At 45.1% G+C, this 22244-nt stretch overlaps 1 protein-coding gene across 2 annotated transcripts in view; it reads left to right on the top strand.

Annotated features, from left to right (window-relative positions):
- Positions 1-20661, top strand: part of LOC147634152 (DDT domain-containing protein PTM-like) — an 84267-nt gene extending 63606 nt beyond the window's left edge. The window contains exons 6-9 of one of the 2 annotated variants that reach the window (XR_015266990.1): positions 17912-17940; positions 18067-18201; positions 18300-18630; positions 18890-20661. Coding sequence is in view for 1 of the 2 variants with exons in the window: in XM_086805294.1 (XP_086661420.1) it covers positions 17912-17940; positions 18067-18630; positions 18890-19743 (1447 nt within the window). In the remaining variant the exon portion in view is untranslated. Of the gene's footprint in view, positions 1-17911; positions 17941-18066; positions 18631-18889 lie in introns of both variants that reach the window. The other variant, XM_086805294.1, reaches the window with a different exon arrangement.
- The last annotated feature ends 1583 nt before the right edge of the window (positions 20662-22244 follow it).

Here is a 22244-nt window from a genome sequence, read left to right as displayed (position 1 = left end):
CCAAGTATTATTCAGGCATATATCAGCATAAGCATGTATATGGGGTTGTTTCAGCACCAACATCAGTACATGAGGCATCATAAGCATTAGGGGCATTTCTTAGCATCAAGTTGGGTCTTGTTGGAACCAGCCGATAGCCTAGTCAGCAGCCGATAGCAATTAAAGAGCATTTATTGAATATTTGCCAATCGTGGAGCATCAGACAAGCTGGCCGACACCAGTAAACTGCCCGACCAGCAGCATCACACCATATATATAGAAGCGCAGCATATTTAGTCCAGGATCTCATCTCTCCTCAGCGTTTCTCATCTATGGAGCAAGGGAGAAGCAGATCAGCAGTTTAGCTAGCATATTCAGCACATAGTTCATCATTCCTACCTCCTACATAGAGGGAAGCCGGCATCGAATGGTGGACCTCAACATTGGAGCAAGGAACAGTCCTCATCATTAGCATTCATCCTATCCCTCTCCTCCGGATACGGATCTGCATCTAGGACATCATCATAGATCTATTTCTAGATCTTCATTGTAACCATTCATTTTAATATAGCTGCATTGCATTGCATTGACACTAATTGTCTATCTCTTAAGCATCATTAAGTGAAGTTTAGTTAGCCTAAGGTTGTGATTACTATGATCAATCTCTCACATGTCACATTGGTATCAGAGCATTATAGGGTAACCAGCCTTGGATCATTTTCATTCAGTCAGTCATCATGTTAATCGCTTCCGCACAGTTAAACCCAGTTCTTAAAATCTTGCAGGCCATCCTTAGGTATTTTCCCTTAGGCATGCATTAGTAACCCATCTATCTGCATTCTTGCACAGCATATAGGGTTGCACATGGCTTGTATAGCAATCATCCTAGCAGACAATTTGCATCTGCAAGGCTTACATGTTTTGCCCATGAGTTCTCTAGGGAAGAATGACATCCATCATCAAAGAAGTAAATGGAGTTTTGAGCTTCAACTGGCAACATCAGGGGGTTGTCTTCCATATAAGAAGACGGAAGTTTGCTCCAACATCGCCTCAGGAGGTTCAAGAACGACGGAGATGGTATGTGAAAGGATTCCACAGACAGGTCAGGGGTGTCTCAGGTATTTCCAAGCAATTTTAGCAACATTTGCCATTCAGTTCCCGCAGTAGACAAGTCTTTGGCTCAAAGGATTCAGCTCCGACAGTCGACCTCAGTCCCGACAGAAGAAGTCAAAAGGGGGCAGTGGTTTAAGTGGAGAAGGATCAGCAGAGGAGTCAAAAGGTTGCTAGGTATACCACCCAGCAACAATTTAGCAGAGGGGAATGTCACGTGCACACCCATCAGGTGTACAAGTGGCATGGCATCATCAAGCATCCATAAACATTAAGCAGGACATTTAAGCATTAATCCAAGTATTATTCAGGCATATATCAGCATAAGCATGTATATGGGGCTATTTCAGCACGAACATCGGTACATGAGGCATCATAAGCATTAGGGGCATTTATTAGCACCAGGTCGGGTCTTGTTGGAACTAGCCAACAGCTTGGTCAGCACAGCTGACAACAATTAAAGAGCATTTATTGAATATTTGCAAGTCGTGGAGCATCAGAGAGGCTGGCCGACAGCAGTAAACTGCTCGACTAGCATAGAAGCACAGCATATTCAATCCAGGATCTCATCTCTCCTCAACGTTTCTCATCCATGGAGCAAGGGAGAAGCATATCAAAAGTTCCAGCATATTCAGCACATAGTTCATCATTCCTACATAGAGGGAAGCCGGCATCGAAGGGTGGACCTCAACATTGGAGCAAGGAACAGTCCTCATCATCAGCATTCAGCCTATCCCTCTCCTCCCGAGACGGATCTTCATCTAGGACAGCATCATAGATCTATTTCTAGATCTTCATTGTAACCATTCATTTTAATTGTGACATGTGAGGGATTGATCGTAGTAATCACAGCCTTAGGCTGACTAAACTTCACGTAATGATGCTTAAGAGATAGACAAATAGTGTCAATGCAATGCAATGCAGCTATATTAGATGAATGGGTTGCAATGAGATCTAAATAGATCTATGATGCTGTCCTAGATGAAGATCCTTCTCGGAATGAGAGGGATATGGTGAATGCTGATGATGAGGACTGTTCCTTGCTCCAATGCTGAGGTCCACCCTTCGATGCCGGCTTCCCTCTATGTAGGAGGTAGGAATGATGAACTGTGTTGAATATGCTGGCTAAACTGCTGATCTGCTTCTCCCTTGCTCCATGGATGAGAAACGCTGAGGAGAGATGAGATCATGGACTGAATATGCTGCCTATGATGACTATATGCTGAGTGAACTGCTGTCCCATTGACTTCCCTTGTCTCTCCTGGGAAGGAAACGCTGAAGAGAAGCTGAGATGATGGACTGATTCTGATGCTTGATGATGATGATGTGCTGGAAACGGCCTTAACGCTGAATATATGCTGATGCTGGAGACTCCCTATGCTCCCAAGGAAACGCTGAAGGGAAAGGTGCCTACCTGCTGAAGAATAATGCGCTTCTATATATATGGTGAGATGCTGCTGGTCGGCCAGCTCCTAGATGCTCACGACTTGCCCATAAATGCCATAAATGCTGTTGGCTGTTGTAGAGGTGCTGTCGGCTGATCATAACAGCCCCGACTACATGCCATAAATGCTCTAAATGCCTTTATGTGCTGAAGATGGCTAATGTACTGATGTTGGTACTGAAAACAGCCCCAAACATAAGTTTGCATATGCTGAAAATGCTTAAATAATGCTTAAATGTCCTGATTAATGCTTTATGATGCCATGCCACTTGTACACCTGATGGGTGTGCATGTGACATTAATATAGCTGCATTGCATTGCATTGACTAAGGTTGTGATTTCTACGATCAATCTCTCACATGTCACAAATGATGTAGTCAAGGTAGTGAACCTTGACCAATAAGAACTCTAATTTCTTTTAATCGACATAAAGGTCATTGCTTTCTAGCAACTTCATCACTTTTCAAAGTCAATGCAACGTCAATGTCGTGCTACTCTACCACAGGTGAGAATACAAGTATATCATGCAAAAAGATGAGGATACTTTTCGATCATGTCCCTAAAGATATGCATCAACATGGGGTTAAATGTTGTTGAAGTGTTCCTCAACCCAAAGGTCATGATCTTAAACTCATAGTGGGGCCGTTCAGTGTGCCATGCTGTTTGGAGATGTCCTCCTCTACTATCCGTACTTGATGATACCCACTCTTTAGGTCAAGTTAAATCTTTGCTTCGTTTAGCCTCTCTAAGATATAATCAATCCGAGGCAAGCGAAACTTGCTCTTTAGTGGAAGCTTATACAGTGCAATAATCCACACAAAGTCGAGAGGATCCATCCTTTTTCTTGACGCAAAGTGCGCTCCAACAATGATGGTGAGTTTACATCTCAAGCATTCACCGACTTTTGACCAGGTGGCTGTGCGTAGGGGAGGTTGCTAGTCGGGCAGCCAGGCGGCGGGCTTCAGGTGCAGGTTGCACGTGTGGAAGACGAGGTGGCTGCGCATATGGGCTGCAGCTAGCAACGGGAGCCAGGCGGATGCAGGCGGGCTGCATGTGTGGAAGCAGCCATCAGAGACATCTCAAGGTAACTGTTGGGCTGAACAGCATGACTCTCTCTTGGAAGGAGGCGAGCTGAAGGAGGCACCGAGGGACTAACAGCCAAGGGTTTCTCTCTCTCTCTCTCTCTCTCTCTCTTCGCAAGCAGGTGGGTTGCAGGAAATACACAGCCAAGAGACCTTTCTCTCTCTCTCTCTCTCTCTCTCTCTCATCATGGATTGCAGGCCTTGTTTACGAGATTGGGATACAAAGGATCAAGTTAAGATGCACCGGATGATGTTCTTGGAAGAGATGTGTTGTTGGTCCTCGACTCGGACTTATGTGTATTCAGGGATTGCTTGACACGTCCTCTATCTTTTTCTCTCTCTAGGTTTTGGCAACCGTGATTTGATGGCATATCTCTCATGGAAACAGGACATTGGTTTTTCGAGAAGAAATAGGACTTTGGTATCGAGGAAACATACCTATGGTTTATGGATTCAGGTCTATGGTTTATCAGATACAAGTCTTTGGTTTCAGGTGGAAAACATGTCTTTGGATTCATGTGAACAGGTTCTAGTTTTCTCGAGGTTACATGCAAGCTGTGACTATAGGAAGGACATGTGGTTTGGTACATGTATTTATACACTTTTTGAGGTATTATTGTATTCTGGTGCCATTGGATCCTAGTACCCTTGGGAATACATGGGTAATACTGTGGATGTGTCAGGAGGAGATGCATGTATATTGGTATGATACATCAAGTACTTTATTATGTTCATGGATGCATCACTGAGTGTGGCTCCTACGGGATGGCCATAAGTAGAGTGGGTAAAGCATCAAGAGGGACATATGTGGAAAGTACTTCGTGGATGTATAGTTCAGATGCATTGAGTGCTTTCATATGCTCATGTTGTACCATCAGTTGTGGGTCTTGTGGGATATACATGGGTGTAAGGCTTACGAGCAACCCTGAGACTGTTATTTTGGAGTGGGTAGAGCATCTTGAGAAGCATATTGTTTGCGAATGCATATATGTGTTATGCATATGTGTGTCATATGTAGAATGATGCATGGTTTTGTTTTTGGCTAACATAGGTTACGTGTTTCCACTTGGTATTAGACTTTTGCTCCAGGTTCTGAAGGAACAAGCAAGAGTTGTTTGTCACTTTGATATGGCGATATGGCCTTATTATTCAGGATGATTGTTTCATCACCCAGATGCACTGGAGGGGCATTGCTTTGGTCATATGGGGAATCTTTCTTCATTGGATGCTTACTGTGTTATTGAGTGCAATCGAGGACGCTTGCTTTTTTTTCAAGAGGGGGGTATGTTACGACCCTGTGTTTTTCTCTCTGGACAACAAGCAGGTGGGCACGGGCACGGGATGGACAGTGTGAACAGGCATCGGTTTGGATATGAAAAGGAAATTCATAAGTGTGGCCAGCCCAAGTGTGAAAGGGGACAAAAAGGATTTTTAAAGTTTATGGGCCACAACAGGCGTCTGCTGCGTGCATGGGCTACAGGTTGCTGTGCACAAGGGCTAGAGGGCGGCTGTTGCGCACATGGGTTACAGGGTGCAGCTGCGCATGGACTACAGGCAGGCACTGTTGCGCATGGGCTACAGCCGGGTGTGGCTGCGCATAAGGAAAGCAGCCAGTCGGCAGGCGACCAGGTGGCTGCGCATGGGCTACTGCCAGCAAAAGGGGACCAGGTGGCTGTGTGTAGGGGCTACTGCTACTCGGGCAGCCAGGCGGGCTTCAGGTGGAGGCTGCACGTGTGGAAACGAGGTGGCTGCGCATATGGGCTGCAGCCAGCAACGGGAGCCAGGCGGATGCAGGCGGGCTGCATGTGTGGAAGCAGTCAGCAGAGACATCTCAAGGTAACTGTTGGGCTGAACAGCATGACTCTATCTCTCTCTTGGAAGGAGGCTAGCTGAAGAAGGCACCGAGGGGCTAACAGCCAAGGGGTTTCTCTCTCTCTCTCTCTCTCTCTCTCTCTCTCTCTCTCTCTTTGCAAGCAGGTGGGGTTGCAGGAAATACACTGCCGAGAGACCTTTCTCTCTCTCTCTCTCTCTCTCTCTCTCATCATGGATTGCAGGCCTTGTTTACGAGATTGGGATACAGAGGATCAAGTTAAGATGCACAGGATGATGTTCTTGGAAGAGATGTGTTGTAGGATGATGTTCTTGGAAGAGATGTGTTGTTGCTCTTCGACTCGGACTTATGTGTATTCAGGGATTGCTTGACACGTCCTCTATCTTTCTCTCTCTAGGTTTTGGCAACCATGATTTGATGGTATATCTGTCATGGAAACAGGACATTGGGTTTTCGAGAAGAAACAAGACTTTGGTATCGAGGAAACATGCCTATGGTTTATGGATCTAGGTCTATGGTTTATCAGATACAGGTCTTTGGTTTCGGGTGGAAAACATGTCTTTGGATTCATGTGAACAGGTTCTAGTTTTCTCGAGGTTACATGCAAGCTGTGACTATAGGAAGGACATGTGGTTTGGTACAGCCCTATTGCTGTTTGGGAAAGGGTTTATGGGATCTATGATGGAGAAGACTTTTCAAGCAGGGAGGTGTCGTACAGGTGTGCCTTCTCTATGGAATGCTTTGTTGTAATAGCGAGAGTTCTTATTTGGAAGTCCTAGGTGAAAGTTTCGAGGGATGCTATTGGTAGAGGATTCTACAAGTTGTACTTTGTACTTATTTTTGATCAAGTAAAGAAATACCGCAAGGGACGCCATTGCGTTTTGGGGCCAATCGGTGTCCTTGTACTATTTGCAGAAGCACTCTAGCTCCCCCTGTTTGTTTCCTTTTCCAGGTCCCCATGGGTGATGAAGTGTTTTGTGTGCGAGTGTTTGTTTCACCGTCCGTCAGATTTCCAAAGGTCGGTTTCATCAAACCATAGCAACCCATTCTTTGAACTTTGTAAATGTTTGTGATTTCTGGGACTGGAAAAAGACCCAGACCTTCCTTGAAACATCATCCACCAATAAGAAAAAATATCTTGCTCCGGTGTGACCGTAGTCATAGGTCCGTTGAAATCCATATGGACAAGCTGAAGAGCAGTGGAAGCCCTAAAAGAGGCCTCTTGTGGAAATGAATCTCGATGTTGTTTGCCTTGAAGACAAGCTAAGCAGATGCGAGACATCTGAGGTAGTCTGGGCAAGCCTTCCACCATGTGGAAGCTCCAGTGAAGAGAAGGGAAGATGCCCATAATGGGCATGCCAAAGAGTCATATCCTCCTCTGAGCCTGATGAGAGGCTAGAAGTTGGAACATATGAGAGTGATCAAGATTGGGTTCCTCTTGAAAACTGGTGATCTTGTAAAGACCACCCTCTTGAATGCCTTGAGCGAGAAACCTGCGAGAATCTATTTAAATGATCTCCAAAACCTGATCATCGAAGTATAAGCGGTAGCCTTTCTGGGCTATATTGGAGACAGAAAGTAAGTTTTTGGATAATTTTGGGACATAAAGAACATTCTCCAGGTACTGGGGCCTCCTTGAGGGAGTGACTAGAGGAATATTACCCATAATCGGTGTATCAACAGGTTGATTGTTCGTAAGTCGGACCTGCATAGAGAGAGAGTGGGAGTCCTCCAAGATATCCTTGTTGTGAGTCATGTGAGAAGTAGCCTCGGAATCCACAATCCAGTCCTTAAGAGAGGTAGTAGTCTATGCCTCAGTGGATGAGGTGCACTCTTCGACTCTAACAAAGGCCACATCTTTGTCTTTGGGTTTAGATTCTTTGTTGTCAGAGTCCTTCTGTTCTCCTTGTCTCTTCTTATTGAAGCAATTGGGCCGAAGATGACCAGCCTTGCCACAATAGTGGCATTTCCTCTTCGTAGATTTTCTCTTATCACTCATTAAAATCTGGGCGGACAAACTTATAAGTGAGTTCACATCAGGGTAGACTATAATAATGTACCGAGGCCAATTATTAGTGATGGGCGCCTGGAGATATTATAAAACCCCACAAGTTGCTAAAAGAGGCTGGGGGAGATATTTTTTAAGCCCACGAGTTGCTAAAAGAGGTGATTTTGGGCATGTTCCTGGATTCGTCTAGGTACATATATATTTTGAAGGCCACGAGTTTGCTTTTCTGGGAACCTGGCGTCTGGACAAGGCAGGGTACCTATAGGGTATGTAAGTTACACGTGGAGAGTCTAGGGCTTGTTAGAGATAAGAGCTGGTCAGCTGCTTCTACAGGTTGGGCACAGGGCTGCTGAACAGCAGATACAGGTGCCATAGAGCTGGTCGACTTCCTCTACAGGTGTCATAGGGCTGGTCAACTTCATAAACAGCTGTTATGGGGCTGGTCGACTGTGGTTTTTCTCTCCTTTTCTGCTGGTCAAATTGCTTACAGGGACTGCTAGTCAACTTGCATACAGAGTTCTCTAGGGCTGGTTGACACCTTCTCCTACTTCTCTACAAGTTGCCTGAACTGTTTTCAGCATAATACTGGGGACGATATCAAGGAGTTAACTGGCCAGAATAGATACTGGATTTGCCTGGCAATTACACTGTCCAGTGGAGATTCAGGAAAGACAAGACCATAACAGAAGTGCTGGAAAAGCTGTAGAGGTTGGACTGTCTGGACAACATGCAGGCTGTATTCAGTCATGAAGACAAAAAGGACGTCGTTCCGGGCAAGCCTAGTGGACTCGTGTATGATTAGGAAGACCATTTATGCGTGAAGCTAAAATGGTCCATGATTGGTCCAAAAACCATGTCTACCTACAATTTGATGACCCAATCCTTAGAGTAGACCTGGTGACTGGTCACGTACATCCAATAGATAGTGGTGGACTATTCGACTAGAGATCTGATACTACCATCCATTCAACCCCTTTGCAATAGTGTTATACTTGCAAAGAAGAGATTGATGGAGGGAAGGACCCACTCTACAAAGATGCTAAAAAACAAGCTATTGAGCGTGAAGATGATGTAAACTAGATACACATATGATGGCGACAATCAATAGTTGGGGAGCTAGAGGATCTACATGGGTTACACTTGATGGTGAGGAGCTCCCTAAGGTCGTGCCTCTACCATAGTCACATGGAACAACGGGGATGGGGACGGGCAAAAGACAGGGAATGGGGACGGGGGACAAGGACGGCATATGGAATATGCAATTTATTAAAGTATCCTTACATAGACTACAAAGCACACTAAATAAAAGAATATTTGTGATTTTACACTTTGAACTTTGAAGGCATCACTTCAAAGTTTAAAGTTTTGAGTTATTTAGTAGATGCGCATTGCACAGTGCAAACACCGAAAATGCCGAACAAGCGCTAATAAGTATACTGACAAACCAATATATAAGCATGGAATGATGATACTATCAAATAACACAAGACTAGTGTCTACAATGCACATAAAGTGCCGAGTCAAGACTCAAAAGTCAAAACAATGAAACATAGTTAAATGATAAATCAGAGAGCCTGCAATGCTCAATCAGAGCCTAGAGCTTGAGAAGTGCTGGCCTCGTGATCATGGTTGCCTACATGACCAGTCTGAAAGGTGGTGGAATCGTCCTCTGGACTCTGTTGTGTCGTCGCCTGCTGCTCCATCTCCCACTCGGTAAAGGGATCTGCCTTTGCAGTCGCACCCTTGCAAAGCATTTGCAAGTTTGCGTTTACAAAGACAAGATCATTGGCCTTTTCTACACCAAGGCGGTTTCTCTTCTTTGATGCAATATGGTTGTAAGAACTCCAAAGTTTCTCCAAACAAGAGGAGCTTACAGCTTGGCTGAGAATGCAGATAGCCAACTGTTGCAACTCAGGCCCATCTGAACCATAGTCCTCCCACTACAAAGCAGCCCCAACCTTCAATCTATCCTCCTGTGCATCCGCACAACCAAAAGCACCACGAAAGGATCTGTATGCACCATGCTGGTCTCTAATTTTGCGCCTAATGCCTCTATCTGGCCCTAGATGATCCAAGATGCGCCTCTTGCCATCACTCATCTCTCTGTCGCTCTCCTGTCCATTACCTTGAAACTCAGTGTCCACTATATATGCGGTTGCATGCAAGGGAGAGGCATAGGAGTTCCACCTCGTCACACACAGGAAACGAATCTCCTCGTATCTGTCCTCATCGAGCTCTAACTCTTGCAACTTCTCTATCATTCTATCTATTGCCTCATACACCCTCCCGATGCATGGCTACATAGCATCTACAAGCCTCAACAAGTGGACAATAGGCCTCACCATAGCATCAATGGGTTTCACATCCTCCCAAATGGAAGTGCCCTCTGCATGCTCCCTGCATAATCTGCCTATGGCTGTCGAAGCCTGTGGAAGTGGTGAACTCGTCGCTGATGAAGAGTTGCCTCAATGCACCGTTGCACTCCCTCAAGCGGCCTACCATCAAGAAGCTAAAGGCAGATCAGGTTTCTGAGTATTTGAGAAGTGAGAGCCTTGATTTCTTGGAGAACTGGTGGAGGAGGAATTGATGGTTCAAGACAAAAGTTACCATTTGATTGGCCTCTTAAATGATAAGCTCAATCCATGACATCTTTCCAATATCCTTTAAAAGATTGTTCAAACAATGTGCCATACAATATGACACAGTCATGTGCAGATACATGCCCTCAATGATAAGATCATATCTTTACACTACGGGGGATCATTGAGGAGGGGAGAGCTCACGGGCATTGGATATACTGCTGCTTTGTGGATTTCCGCAAAGCTTTTGATACTGTCCCACGGGCCAGACAGATGAGGAGACTACAGGATATGGGAGTGCCAGCAGAGATGCTTTGGGGGATCATTACACTCTATGAGTCAATCACAAGCAGAGTACGGGCTCTAGGAGGTGACTCAGAGATCATACACAACACTATCGGGGTGAAGCAGGGCTGCCCCTTGTCTCCTACTCTATTCGGTCTATACATTGACGAGATCATATCTTTACACTACGGGGGATCATTGAGGAGGGGAGAGCTCACGAGCATCGGATATACTACTGCTTTGTGGATTTCCGCAAAGCTTTTGATACTGTCCCACAGGTCACACTCATGAGGAGATTGCAGGATATGGGAGTGCCAGCAGAGATGCTTTGTGGGATCATTACACTCTATGAGTCAGTCACAAGCAGAGTACGAGCTCCAAGAGGTGACTCAGAGATCATACACAACACTATCGGGGTGAAGCAGGGCTACCCCTTGTCTCCTACTCTATTTGGTCTATACATGGACGAGATCTCGGATTACATAGACAGACATGGAGGACCAGGAGCACATTTGGCAGGAGTCCTGATACCGATCCTCTTGTATGCAGATGATATTGTTCTTATTTCTAATTCACTAGAGGGGCTCAGAGCCATTTCGATGCATTATGGGCCTTTGCGAGGACCAAGACCTCACTGTGAACCTTGGAAAGACCAAGGTCATGATCTTTAACACCTCCTCACAGTGGATAAGTAGATCTGCAGTACAGTTTACATACAGTGGAGAGCCTGTGGAGTATGTTACCTCGTATGTATACCTTGGGATCACTTTTGTTGGACCTCAATTCTCAATGCGGAAGGCGGCCGAAGCTAGATTGATGAGGGGATATGCAACCCTTGGCTCGCTAGAGAGGCAATGCTCACAGATACATTTTCAGGAGCTGAGGACGAAGCTTTGGCTATTTGATCCTGCACTACTGTACGGTGCCCCCATCTGGGGTCCTAGCTTATACCACAGGAGGAGACAAAGGTGAGAGCCGGCCGAGACAGATATAGAGGAGGTATATGATGCCGATGGAGAGGCCCCTAGTGGCGATGATCTCACGCATGATTAGGAGTACGCCATCAGTGCAACATGAGATTGTGCGGGCAGAGATGGGAGTTGCACCGATAGTGACACAGGCTCTATTCCAGACAGTGACATACTGGCGCAGGCTATGGGAGCTTCCACTTGACAGATACCCCGGCTAGCCCTGGAGTCCTCGAGACACTTGAGGGAGATACAGAGTGCTGGTATGCACAAGTAGGCACTTGGTTTGGCATGCACGGTATGTAGATGGAGGCACTCCCCCCGTTCCAGTGCAGCATAGAGGCCCCGCCATTTTCTCTCAACCGCACAGAGCAGAACAAGGTTATCAGGAAGAACATTGTCAGACTAGATACTCAGAGGACATGGAGTTCACCTAGTCGTCCACTGGGGACAAAGATGGCCTTCTACAGAGATCACCTCCTATGCCTGACAGAGGATGGGTTCATCATCCGCCCACGCTACATGGACACACACCTATCCTTTGGGGTGAGATGTGTGATTGGCCAGATCCGCACCTCGTCCCACCAGCTGAGAGTGGAGACTGCCAGATATGGCCCTAGGGCAGCCGCACCAGAGGATAGGATATGTCAACTCTGTCACACAGAGCCCGAGTCAGAGGATCATTACATATGCCGATGCCCTATATACTAGGAGATTCGGGGGAGGTTCCACTGCCTCTTCCGAGCTGGGTTCGGACCACTTTCCAGGATCATGGACTTCCCGGATCAGAGATGCTTGGGACTTTTTCTTCTAGAGCTCCGTAGACAGGGAGTCCTTAGTGAGATTCAGATCAGTTGTACTTGCTCAAGGACCACCACAGAGAGCGCTCACCCACTTCTTCCATACCAGCACTCCGAGGGATCCACCCATCATACCCAGACCACAGGCTAGTGCAAGAGCTCGGCCGAGAGGTGTGACACTCGACAGAGCCAATGAGTTATGCAAAGCTCGACGCCCCAGACCCCATGGCCCTCACCCACGGCCATGCCACCACAGCAAGATCCGGGCCATCATCTCCCATCGTCGCAAGACCTTCTCGCGCCAGCTCAGTTTTACCACCTTGAGCACCATTTCATAGTGGCCCATGAGGGATGTATTAGGGTGATATGAGAGCTCTTTTGTTATCTTTCTTTATTACTATTTTGTACCCAGGATGATGTACCTCATGGATATGATGTAACCTTTTCGTCTCATAGGTCATTTTGGCCTTTTGAAGATGTTAATACAACTTTCTTTCTCTCAACTTTCAAGTTTCAACTTTCACCCTCTCTCATGGCATCATCTTCACAAGCACCCTCCGCACGTCGTGGTGGTGCTAGAAGAACCGACAATTGGTCATGGTGGGAAGAGGTTAAAGCCAATCGCCTTGGAAGTGGAGAAGATTCACACCCATGGTCTTGCAAGCTTTGGTCCTATAGGCAGACGAGTGGGTCAAACAAAGTGAGAGCCCACCTTATGCACGAGTCCGGGCACAAGGTTCGATTTTCCACGGGAATCGCATCAGAGAAGAGAAGGGAGCTTCATGAGCACATTGTCGGGCACAAGGCTTTGAGGACTGCAAGGGCGGTACGTGTGGCTGTGGATCCTAGAGCATTTGTGATACCGCCCGAGGGGTCTGTTTCAGTGTCAAGGGGTGCATTTACCTCGTCTACACCACAGCCACATGGCCGAGGTTCTTTTACGATGCCCACACCCACACGACGACATAGTACACTTGAGGGAAGTTGGGATCCTAAGAAGAAGAAAGAGGTTGATACAACTGCGGCTCGCTTCTTCTTCCATGACCATATTGCTTTCCATATTGCTAGGTAAGCCTCGATTCTTCCCTCTTGTCCATGTCACGACTCACATGATTTTGTTTCATTCTTGAAAGTTGACCCTTGTTTCTTTTTGTGATCAGATCCGAGTACTTTAAGGCTATGGTGAAGGGGATTGGGGAAAATGGTCCAAACTACACCCCCCCATTATCGGAGTCTTTGCGCACCACATTGCTTGACAAGGAGCGCCGCCTTGTCGAGCAAGCTGCAGAGAACACAAAGCTATGGGCAAAGAATGGAGAGTCACTCATTGCAGATGGATGGAGTGTGACACACGAAAGCGGCCCACCCATGTGGAGTGCCGTCTCTTGAAGCCTGCCTGCCCCGATGCTCTGAGAGAGAGAGAGAGAGGAGCTTAAGGCTTAAGCAGCAAGCCGTTTGAGAGAGAGAGAAATGAAATGAAATGTTATCTTAATGTCTTCAAAAGGCCAAAGTGACCTATGAGACCAAAGTTACAACCATGTGACATCTGATACACTGTCTAGAAAAGAAAAGAAAGAACTGAAGGTAAGTATCTAGCCCTACAATACATCAGTAGGGAGCATCCGGAAACAGCAACTAGGGAGAGTGGGAAGCTAATGCTACTAGTCAAAATGGGGTACATGAGTAATGAAACGAAATCTGTATTAACGTCTTCCAAAGGCCAAAATGACCTATGAGACCAAAAGTTACAATAATCTGGTCAGATGAAGTACAAGTGTTAGTGGTGTGTAACAGGAAAAAAAGTGAGAAAAGATCTAAAGATCTGTAGATCTAGAGATCAAGAGTAACATGGGAAAATGGGAAATATGGGAAGCTACTAAGAGGGGACGAAAGTATCCAGTGAGAGAGAGAGAGAGAGAGAGAGAGAGAGAGAGAGAGAGAGAGAGAGAGAGAGAGAGCTTATAGGTGACAGGCCACAGGCCACGCCAACGGGCATAAGCAACGGTAGAAAACGGGCACAGCTACTATGGCGGAAAAAATGGCGAAAAATGATCCGTTGCAGTATGTCATTCCTGTCCCATCCTCGACAAGAATCGTCCGTTCCGCCGTTCCCGGGATGCCGTCCCCTGGTGACACAAATCGTTGGAATGTTCCCGTCGTCTCCAGCCCGTTTCGGAACATGATCCTGTCTCGGGACGGCGTTTCCGCATCCTGGCCCTCTGTCCCCTGCGTCCCTTGTGACTATGGCCCCTATGAATGATTCGTGCTCTACCTTTTGATACAGAGGCGATTTTGATAGAAAAGTAGAGGAAGGGAGTCCCAACAAATCTATATTAGCACCAGGGAGCTTCATTTCAAGAGGGTGTGTAGAGAAGAGGAGGAGGGAGCTTCATTTCAAGAGAAGGAGAGAAGTGTTGAGCTTAAGGAGCTTCATATCAATTGGAGCATGGAGAGAAAGGAGTTGAGTTTCACATCACATGTTTCCTCCCTCTTCAAGTTTTTTTCCTTGATCATGCTGCTTTTCTTTTCCTATTAGATTTCTATGCAAGGAGAACTTCTCCCATGACATGATTGTACGGGTTTCCCTATGATGTACCATTGAATAATGATAGTAGTATTTTTGCTTATCTCATGAGTTTTGTTCACATTAGTTGATGCTATGGAGTTTCATCTCTTTTCTCTTCGTCGATGTCACTATATTCCCAGTTTACAAGTTTTGTATGCTTCGCTGAGTGTCCTTGAGTTTTTCTTGATGGGCTTGAGCTATGCGTATTGAGCATTATGGTGAGAGTAGAGGGAGTGCTCCATTCTAGCTTGAGTTGTTGCCTTCCAGTGAGGGAGTAGAGGGTGCTATAGAGGTCTGTTTCCCTTTGCTGCCTTCACCGGTGGAATATGAATTCCCGGGCGCCCGCATCTTGTACAAGAAATTACTCTGTTGGTAATAAAGATACCTCGGAACATGGCCTATTTACAAGTTGTGAGCCTTTATTATGCAAGTCGGCCATCATATTCAGCCCAGTTCTCCCCTATATATAGGTTGTTCCAGCCCTTGGGTCATTCATTTGTCATTGCTACAAGAAGGTGCGGCTTGTGCATAGCCAAACGCGCAAGGTAGAGTTCTTGATCCAGGGCGGCAGCAGTGTTTCCAGAAATATAGCAAGGAGGAGGTCTCCAAGTCGTCATGTACAGGCTGTTTATAGCGAGAAAGTCAGTCCTTTACACATTCAGCAATAAAGCGAATACATCATTCATGGTGAGGGCCCTTAAGAGGGTATTTGGAACCCAACACTGTGCATTCTCTTCCTCTCTCTGCAGTCTATTCTATTCATTGTGATATTCATTGTCAAGATTGAAGGTGCTGAATTCCATTAATCAAAGTATAATCATTGTCTACAAGCTTCCGCAACTGGTATCAGAGCTTAGCCTTTTGGTGAAGAAATTCAACCAGAAAAATCTCCTTTGGCCACGCCCACGCATGTGAAGAGGACCTATAGGGGTTGCGCTGCCCTAAGCGCCAAGGCTTAGGGACCTACAAGATGGCCTATTTACAAGTCGCGAACCTTTATGTGCAAGCCAACCAGCTTATATGCAAGTCGGCAAGCACATTCAGCCCAATTCTCACCCATATATAGGTCGCTCTAGCCCAATTCCCACCCATAATGAGTTGGCCAGCATATTCAGCCCAATTCTCACCCATATATAGGTCGCTCCAGCACCTTGGGTCATTCAACATACATTTCTACAAGTTGGTGAGGCTTGTACATAGCGCAAGGTACAGCAAGGTCGTTTCCAAGTCATCATCTACACATTCAGCAATAAAAGAAATGCACCATTAGTGGTGAGGGCTCTTCAGAGTGTATTTGGAACCAACACTATGTATTCTCTCTTTCTCTCTCACACAGACGGGCATGTGTATACAGAAACTAGTTGCCAAAACACAGCATATATTCAGCATCCATCACATTGTAGACATATTCCAATACACCTGTTGCAAATATCAAGTACATATACATCTTGTGAACACCAAAAGACAACCTTGCACATGACACAGCGCTAGGTGCTTTGTTCTCTCTTCTCCATCTCTCTCTCTTTTGCAAATCTAGTTTTGAAGATCTTTGCATAATCAAGTACAAGGTTCCTCTAGGCTTCCACATGTAACAATGTGTGTACACGTGTGCGCACGCGCGCGTGCACCATAGTCACAAGGGACGGGGGACGGGAACGGGACGGGGACGGCCATATGTAAGGAACGGGGACGGGGGTAGGAACGACACTTAAAAATTACTTTGTCAATACCACCCACTGGCCTATACGGGCAAAGCTTGCATGTCCATGGCTGTGCACCACCTCCATGAGGGGATGGGGTGTGATTGACCTCATCCCACCATGTCCATCCCGTCGTCCTTCTACGGGTAGTTGGAACTTGAAGAGCCACTACCATGAGGAGGATGCCATGGATGATGGTCACTTGATAGCTTGAGAGAGAGAGAGAGAGTGAGTGAGGCTTGAGCCTTGAAAGTTGAGGGAGAACTTGAGAAGTTGAGTGTGAGGGTGGGTGGGGGGTGTGTGTGTGTGTGTGTGAAGCTTGAGGGAGTGTCTTGAGAGGCTACAGCTTGCTTGTGTGAGAGCTTGAAACTTGAGACCTTGGCCCTTGATGCTTGCCGCTTGAGGGAGAGAGAGTGTGTGTGTGTGTGTGTGAAGCTAAAGCTTGAAGTGTGAGAGGGAGTGTGTGTGTGTGTGTCTTCTTATAGGGAGGGAGGCAAGAGAGAGGGCAAGGCCCAAAGCCTCAAAGGCCTATGGGCCAAGGCTAAAGGCCCATGAAAAGCCCCTCCCAAACGGCCAAAAAAAAGGTAAAAAATGTGACCATTGCCCAAACAGTAACCTGCGGCGTTCCCATGCAGCCGTCCCTTCTTGGATCCGTCCCCGGAACGCCGTCCCTTGTGAGGGACGCCCAGCTGGGGATGTCTGTCCGTCCCCGTCCCACAGTGTTCCCGGGATGGCGTCCCCCCGTTCCATGGGTCTGCCCCCTTTGACTATGGCGTGCACACACACACACACACACACACACACACACACACACACACATGTATGTATGTGTATTATATGCGTGTGTGTATCATAAATAAATATGTATACACTGTGTGTGTGTATAGATTTGTCAAGGTATGTGCATGCGTCCCCCGCCGCCCCCCCTCCTTCCCTTTTCTTCACACACACACACACACTTACACACACACATTATATATGTATGTATTGATATATAAAATATGTGGGTGTGAATGTGTAAATAATATGATGTATGTGTATATTTTTCTAGTAGCATATGCAATTATGTAACAATCGCCCGAGGTTGTTAATATTTAGACTGGTTGGGGCTTGAAAGCCCCCTCCCCTCCATATTCAATCCCTTAGTCCTTACTGTATGATAATTTCATGCTTTGTCTTGATTTAATTGATGGGTATTGAGACGTGACATGCATCTGTGAGCTTAACTTTTTGAGTAGTCCATATGTTCAAGGTGCTACGTCATACAGCATTTGACACTTTGGAGCTCTGATACCCTGCATGCTCTTTGGCAAGTTGGCTTTGAGGAACTGAAAGAGTGTTTTGGGGCGGGGCATGTGCTTTTTGCAGATTTAGACTTTAGTTTTGATGCTTCAGTTGTAAACTGCAACACATGATTTGTGTAAAGATATATTGTGGGGAAAAACACATGAGAAATGTACTTGTATGCATTATTCATGTTAAGCTATGTTGGTTACTCTCAATAAGCTGAGCAAATAGAGGGCTTCAAGTAGCTAACTGTTCTCTGATCTGTGTGGCAGCATGGCAGTGCGGTGTCATTTGTGCAAAGGTAAGGTTTTTTTCTTCATGCATTTTCATCATAAAAGTTCTTCAATCTTTAGAAGTTGATACTTTGTTGAAGTAGTTGATTTGATTTTTAAAGCTAACCTTTGAGCTGCTCCCCTTAATACTGCAGAGCCCATTCACAAAGATTGTACTGTCGCATCGCATTTGGTGGGAAGGCAAGAGTTGAAATATACATGTTATGGCTGTTTGAAGCTAGCAGTTGGACACAAATCCACTGGTCTCAATGTGATGAAACAACAATCCGGTATCTGCTCTAAGTTGCCGAAGAATGGGAAAGCTCAATTAGCCTTGAATATGGTGCCTAGTAATGATTTGGAGCTAAAGAAGAGTGCCTTCTTGCAGCCCCCAAAGCCACAACTCACTCAACCTATGATCAACCTGTCTGTAAAACCTCTGTTGAGTTCTAGCAGTGTGGGTTCACAGATCAAGGAAGAAGGTGTTTCGTTAAACCGACGAGGATCGTCAAAGTCAGCGCCTAGGAACCTTGAAAAGAACAGCATTTTTGATGGAGTTTATTGGAGAAGAAATGGCATGGATTCCAGAATGTGCTTTGAAAATAATATGCTACTTCCTCTTCAAGGAAATAAACAATTTTCTGGAAGTCCAAAATGTTTTATTTGCCAGCAGCAGTACAGAATGGATCTGCTCTACATCAAGTGTGAATATTGTCCCTGTATGACTTCATTATCCCTTATGTTATTAAGCGGTGATTAGCTGCTCTTAATATGTGGTGTGTGTGGGAACTTGAAAGTCAAATTTTAAGTAAAGCATTACAGCCTGAGGTTTATGTTGGTGATGTACTTGCTACCACCAATTTATTTATTTATTTTTTTGCAGTTTTTACGTAGTCATTATCGTTGTTCTTTTCTAAACAAGGACAGTGATGGTTAGCATATATTTTGTATATTGATGTGAGCTTGATGCTTTTGCAGTGTGGTTTCATGGAGTCGCAGTCGGAGTAACTGAAAGTAATGTTAGTGAAGTTATGGGATTCAAATGTCATAAATGTAGGAAAAAAGCTGTTCCGTCTTGCCCCTATGGCACAAAGCATAAGATGTACAAACAAAGTACAAAGGACTCAACGTCTCCATGTAATGCTGCAATGCTTGAAGGGCAGGGACAAAGGTCCAGGGTTGAAGAGATTCACAAAACCAAGAGAACTTCTCCACCATTGTTGGAAGCAGTTGAGAACAAGCCACAGCATCTGATTTCTCCTGCTCCATGTTTTACTACAGCAATCACTTCAGAATGTGCTACAGTGAAGCCTTTGATGGAAAATCGGCTGCTTGTGGAAGGTCCTACACAGGTGACCATACATGGGCTTCAACAGTGTGTCCAAAGTTCCAAAGATGATTCTCAAACAGGTTTCAGGAAGCTCCATGGGCAGAATGAAGTTGATTGCATTGTCCAGGAAGTTGTTCAGGAGTTTTCTGGTGGCGGGGAAACGACACCAGTCAAAGAGATCGTGCCAGGAGACAGTTTCAGAAGCGGGGGAACTCCATGTAAACCAACTCTTTCCTTTATGGAACTATTATCTTCAGAGGACGATTGGGTTGAGGAGCTTGCAGAGTTTGCCATGGACTTTGGTGTTGACGGGTTTGAAATCTTTGATGTCAATGCTTTGACAGGCTCGTTTGGATCATGTGGAACATCTGCACTGGGCCTAGAAGCAGAAATTTCCTATGGAGGAGTTCCATGCCAAATTTCGGGTGATGAAAGTCGAAGTGATTCAAAATATAAAGACTATTTCAGAAGAAAAAGCAGTACCATGTACAGTTTGCTGTGATGGCTCAGTACCATCTGATCTGCAGTGCATTAGGTGTGAAATTGCTGTTCATCAGCAATGCCTTGCTGCTCAGTCAGCTGCAGGAACACAGATATGCCATGATTGGGTATGTGATGCTTGCAAAGCTGGTTTTTTGCAAGGTCAAGGTGAGATCTTGTCAAGCGTTGATGGCTAATCACTGTACTTCAGCTCATCACTTTCACTTTTGTGGTCTCAGTGCAGCTGGGGGAATGTCATGATTTTTCAATCGTAACTTATCAATTGCAAAGGGGATCTATTTGTGAATGGAGTACTCTCTGCAGATATTGTAGCTGACCGCATGCAGCTGATTGATTCACATATGTTGCTTCAATCCTGATGTGGTTTTGTAGGAATATCCATCTATGATGGGCTGTCACTTGAGGGGTAGTGGACCAAGATATGTATCATAATTTGTCTGCATTTGGGTGTCTTAAGGCTGTCTGTTGGCAGTACTTCTAAAGGACTCTTATGACGGTAGATTTGCTTCATTTACAGAGGCCAACCATCACCGACAGCTTTAGAGGGCTACACAATCTCTCATAGCCATGCGAGTGTGAAAAAAACACTGCAATCAGTTGACTTTCTCGGCTTTCATTGGCTGTGTTCTGTACATTACTTTTCCCACCCTGCCAATAGGGTTCTCCATGTAATCAGAGAACACCTGAATATTAGGAGGGTTCCAGATTCTTGGTTCTACACACGCATTTATTAGATCCCACGTTTAGATGCATAGCTACCTGAGCAAGATTGCAGTGACGGCAGCATTGTTGCACAATTTTTTTAAGTGAGACTCGGCAGAAAAGAGCAAGCTTGTTTTTCTGCTGATTGCGAAGCAAAGCTCATGGCCTTACCTTTTGTAAACTACATTTTTGCTAATACAGTAGACATGCTTTGAGCTTTTTATGACAAGTTGATAAGGTTCACACATAAAAAACAATGTGCCAGGATTTATGAGGTGCTTTTGAAGTCTGGTATTGTTTCAAGGAAGGGAGGAAATTGTGCGTTTTGTAAAGCAGCGTTTTCTTCAATCACAAAATATTATCTTCTGATGAGTACCTGCCATGCAACATCTGGACACTTCACAGACACCTTTTTGGTACACTGTGAGTTCTGTGATCAGTCATCCTGGCACATGAACATTTCATGGTACATATACAGTTTGTCGAAAAGGCTCTCTTGGTGTCGTGTCAATCGTGTCCTAAGAGTTTTAGTGAGCTGGTGGACTGGTTGATTAAGTAGCCTTAGTGGTTGTGGGTTAATGTAGAGACTGCTTGTTGATGCACCGACAATGTGCTGAGTAACTTGATGATTGGATGTGTGCAGTGTTTCAATGAGTGTAATTGTCCGGTGCACTCGAGTTGTAACATTTGCTACCAGAGTGTGATGCCATTAAATTTGTATGTGAACCATAGGAGCTTAATGGGCTTTTAGATAACATGCACAAATGAAGAGGTCAAGGGGAGAGCTGTATTTGCATGAGAGGGACTATTGCATGCTCGTAGAGCCAAGTACTAGTGTATTAACAGGCTCAAAAGCGGATACCAGAGGTGGGGTAGCTAGCACTCATGGATGTTGCGTGTGATCAGCAGATGGTAGGTTGAGGCTGCATTACCCTGCTGGGAAAAAAATTGTGCTTAAAGGGGGAAAAAACACCTAACCTTTGCTAGCCTTCATGTTCTCGGCTTCTGCACTTGGCCAAGGGTCTTGGCCAAGGGTCAACACGTCTGCAGGAAATTTTGAGTTGGTGGGTTTGCAGACTATCACATGGGTCTAAAAGAAATCTCTATCATCATAGTAAGGGTTCAAGAAAGGTTTATTTTGTTGAATAGCTGGGTCTATAAGAAATCTCTACTATCAAAGTGAAGGGTTCAAGAAAGGTTACTTTTGTTGAATAGCATGAAAAATCAGAAGATCAAATTGTAATGATTTAACAGGAAAATAGTTACGTGATTCTTTTTCTTTCTCAATACTTCAAAAAAAAAATACAAGTTCTTGCTTTTAAGTCTATTCCCCAACCTTGCTGAAATATCAAGAAGGAAGAGTACATTTTTGGATATTATGAATTTTGCAGTGGAATATTTTCTCATGTATAGACCAAGAAACATTAAGATTTGTGATTGTGGTGCATTAGCCAATGCCAATCTTTCGTGTATCAATCCAATTTTATGAATGTAAGCCCTTTTGAGATTGTTCGGATGGATGTGCTTTTCAAATAGGGACTTTGACAATCATTCAACACAGTGCAATAAAGAGATTCATGTACGATTATGAAGGAGCATATTACTCAATGCACAAGGTTTGATAGAATCTCCAGTTGTGATGCATAACAAAACAATAATACACATACACAAACTAGTAATGACGTTGGGTAGCGGAACACAATTTGTATGTGAATTCCTGTTGAGTATTGTTCTAAGCACCAAAATTTGTAGAAGAGTTGTGATTTCAAAGAGGAACAAAAGGGACACAAATTTAACAAC

This window comes from Cibotium barometz, chromosome 11 (assembly GCF_041138505.1).
Source record: "Cibotium barometz isolate CiBa-2024 chromosome 11, ASM4113850v1, whole genome shotgun sequence".
NCBI classification, from domain to species: domain Eukaryota; kingdom Viridiplantae; phylum Streptophyta; class Polypodiopsida; order Cyatheales; family Cibotiaceae; genus Cibotium; species Cibotium barometz.
Note: the sequence above shows the minus strand (reverse complement) of the source record. Positions and strands in the feature narration are given on the sequence as shown.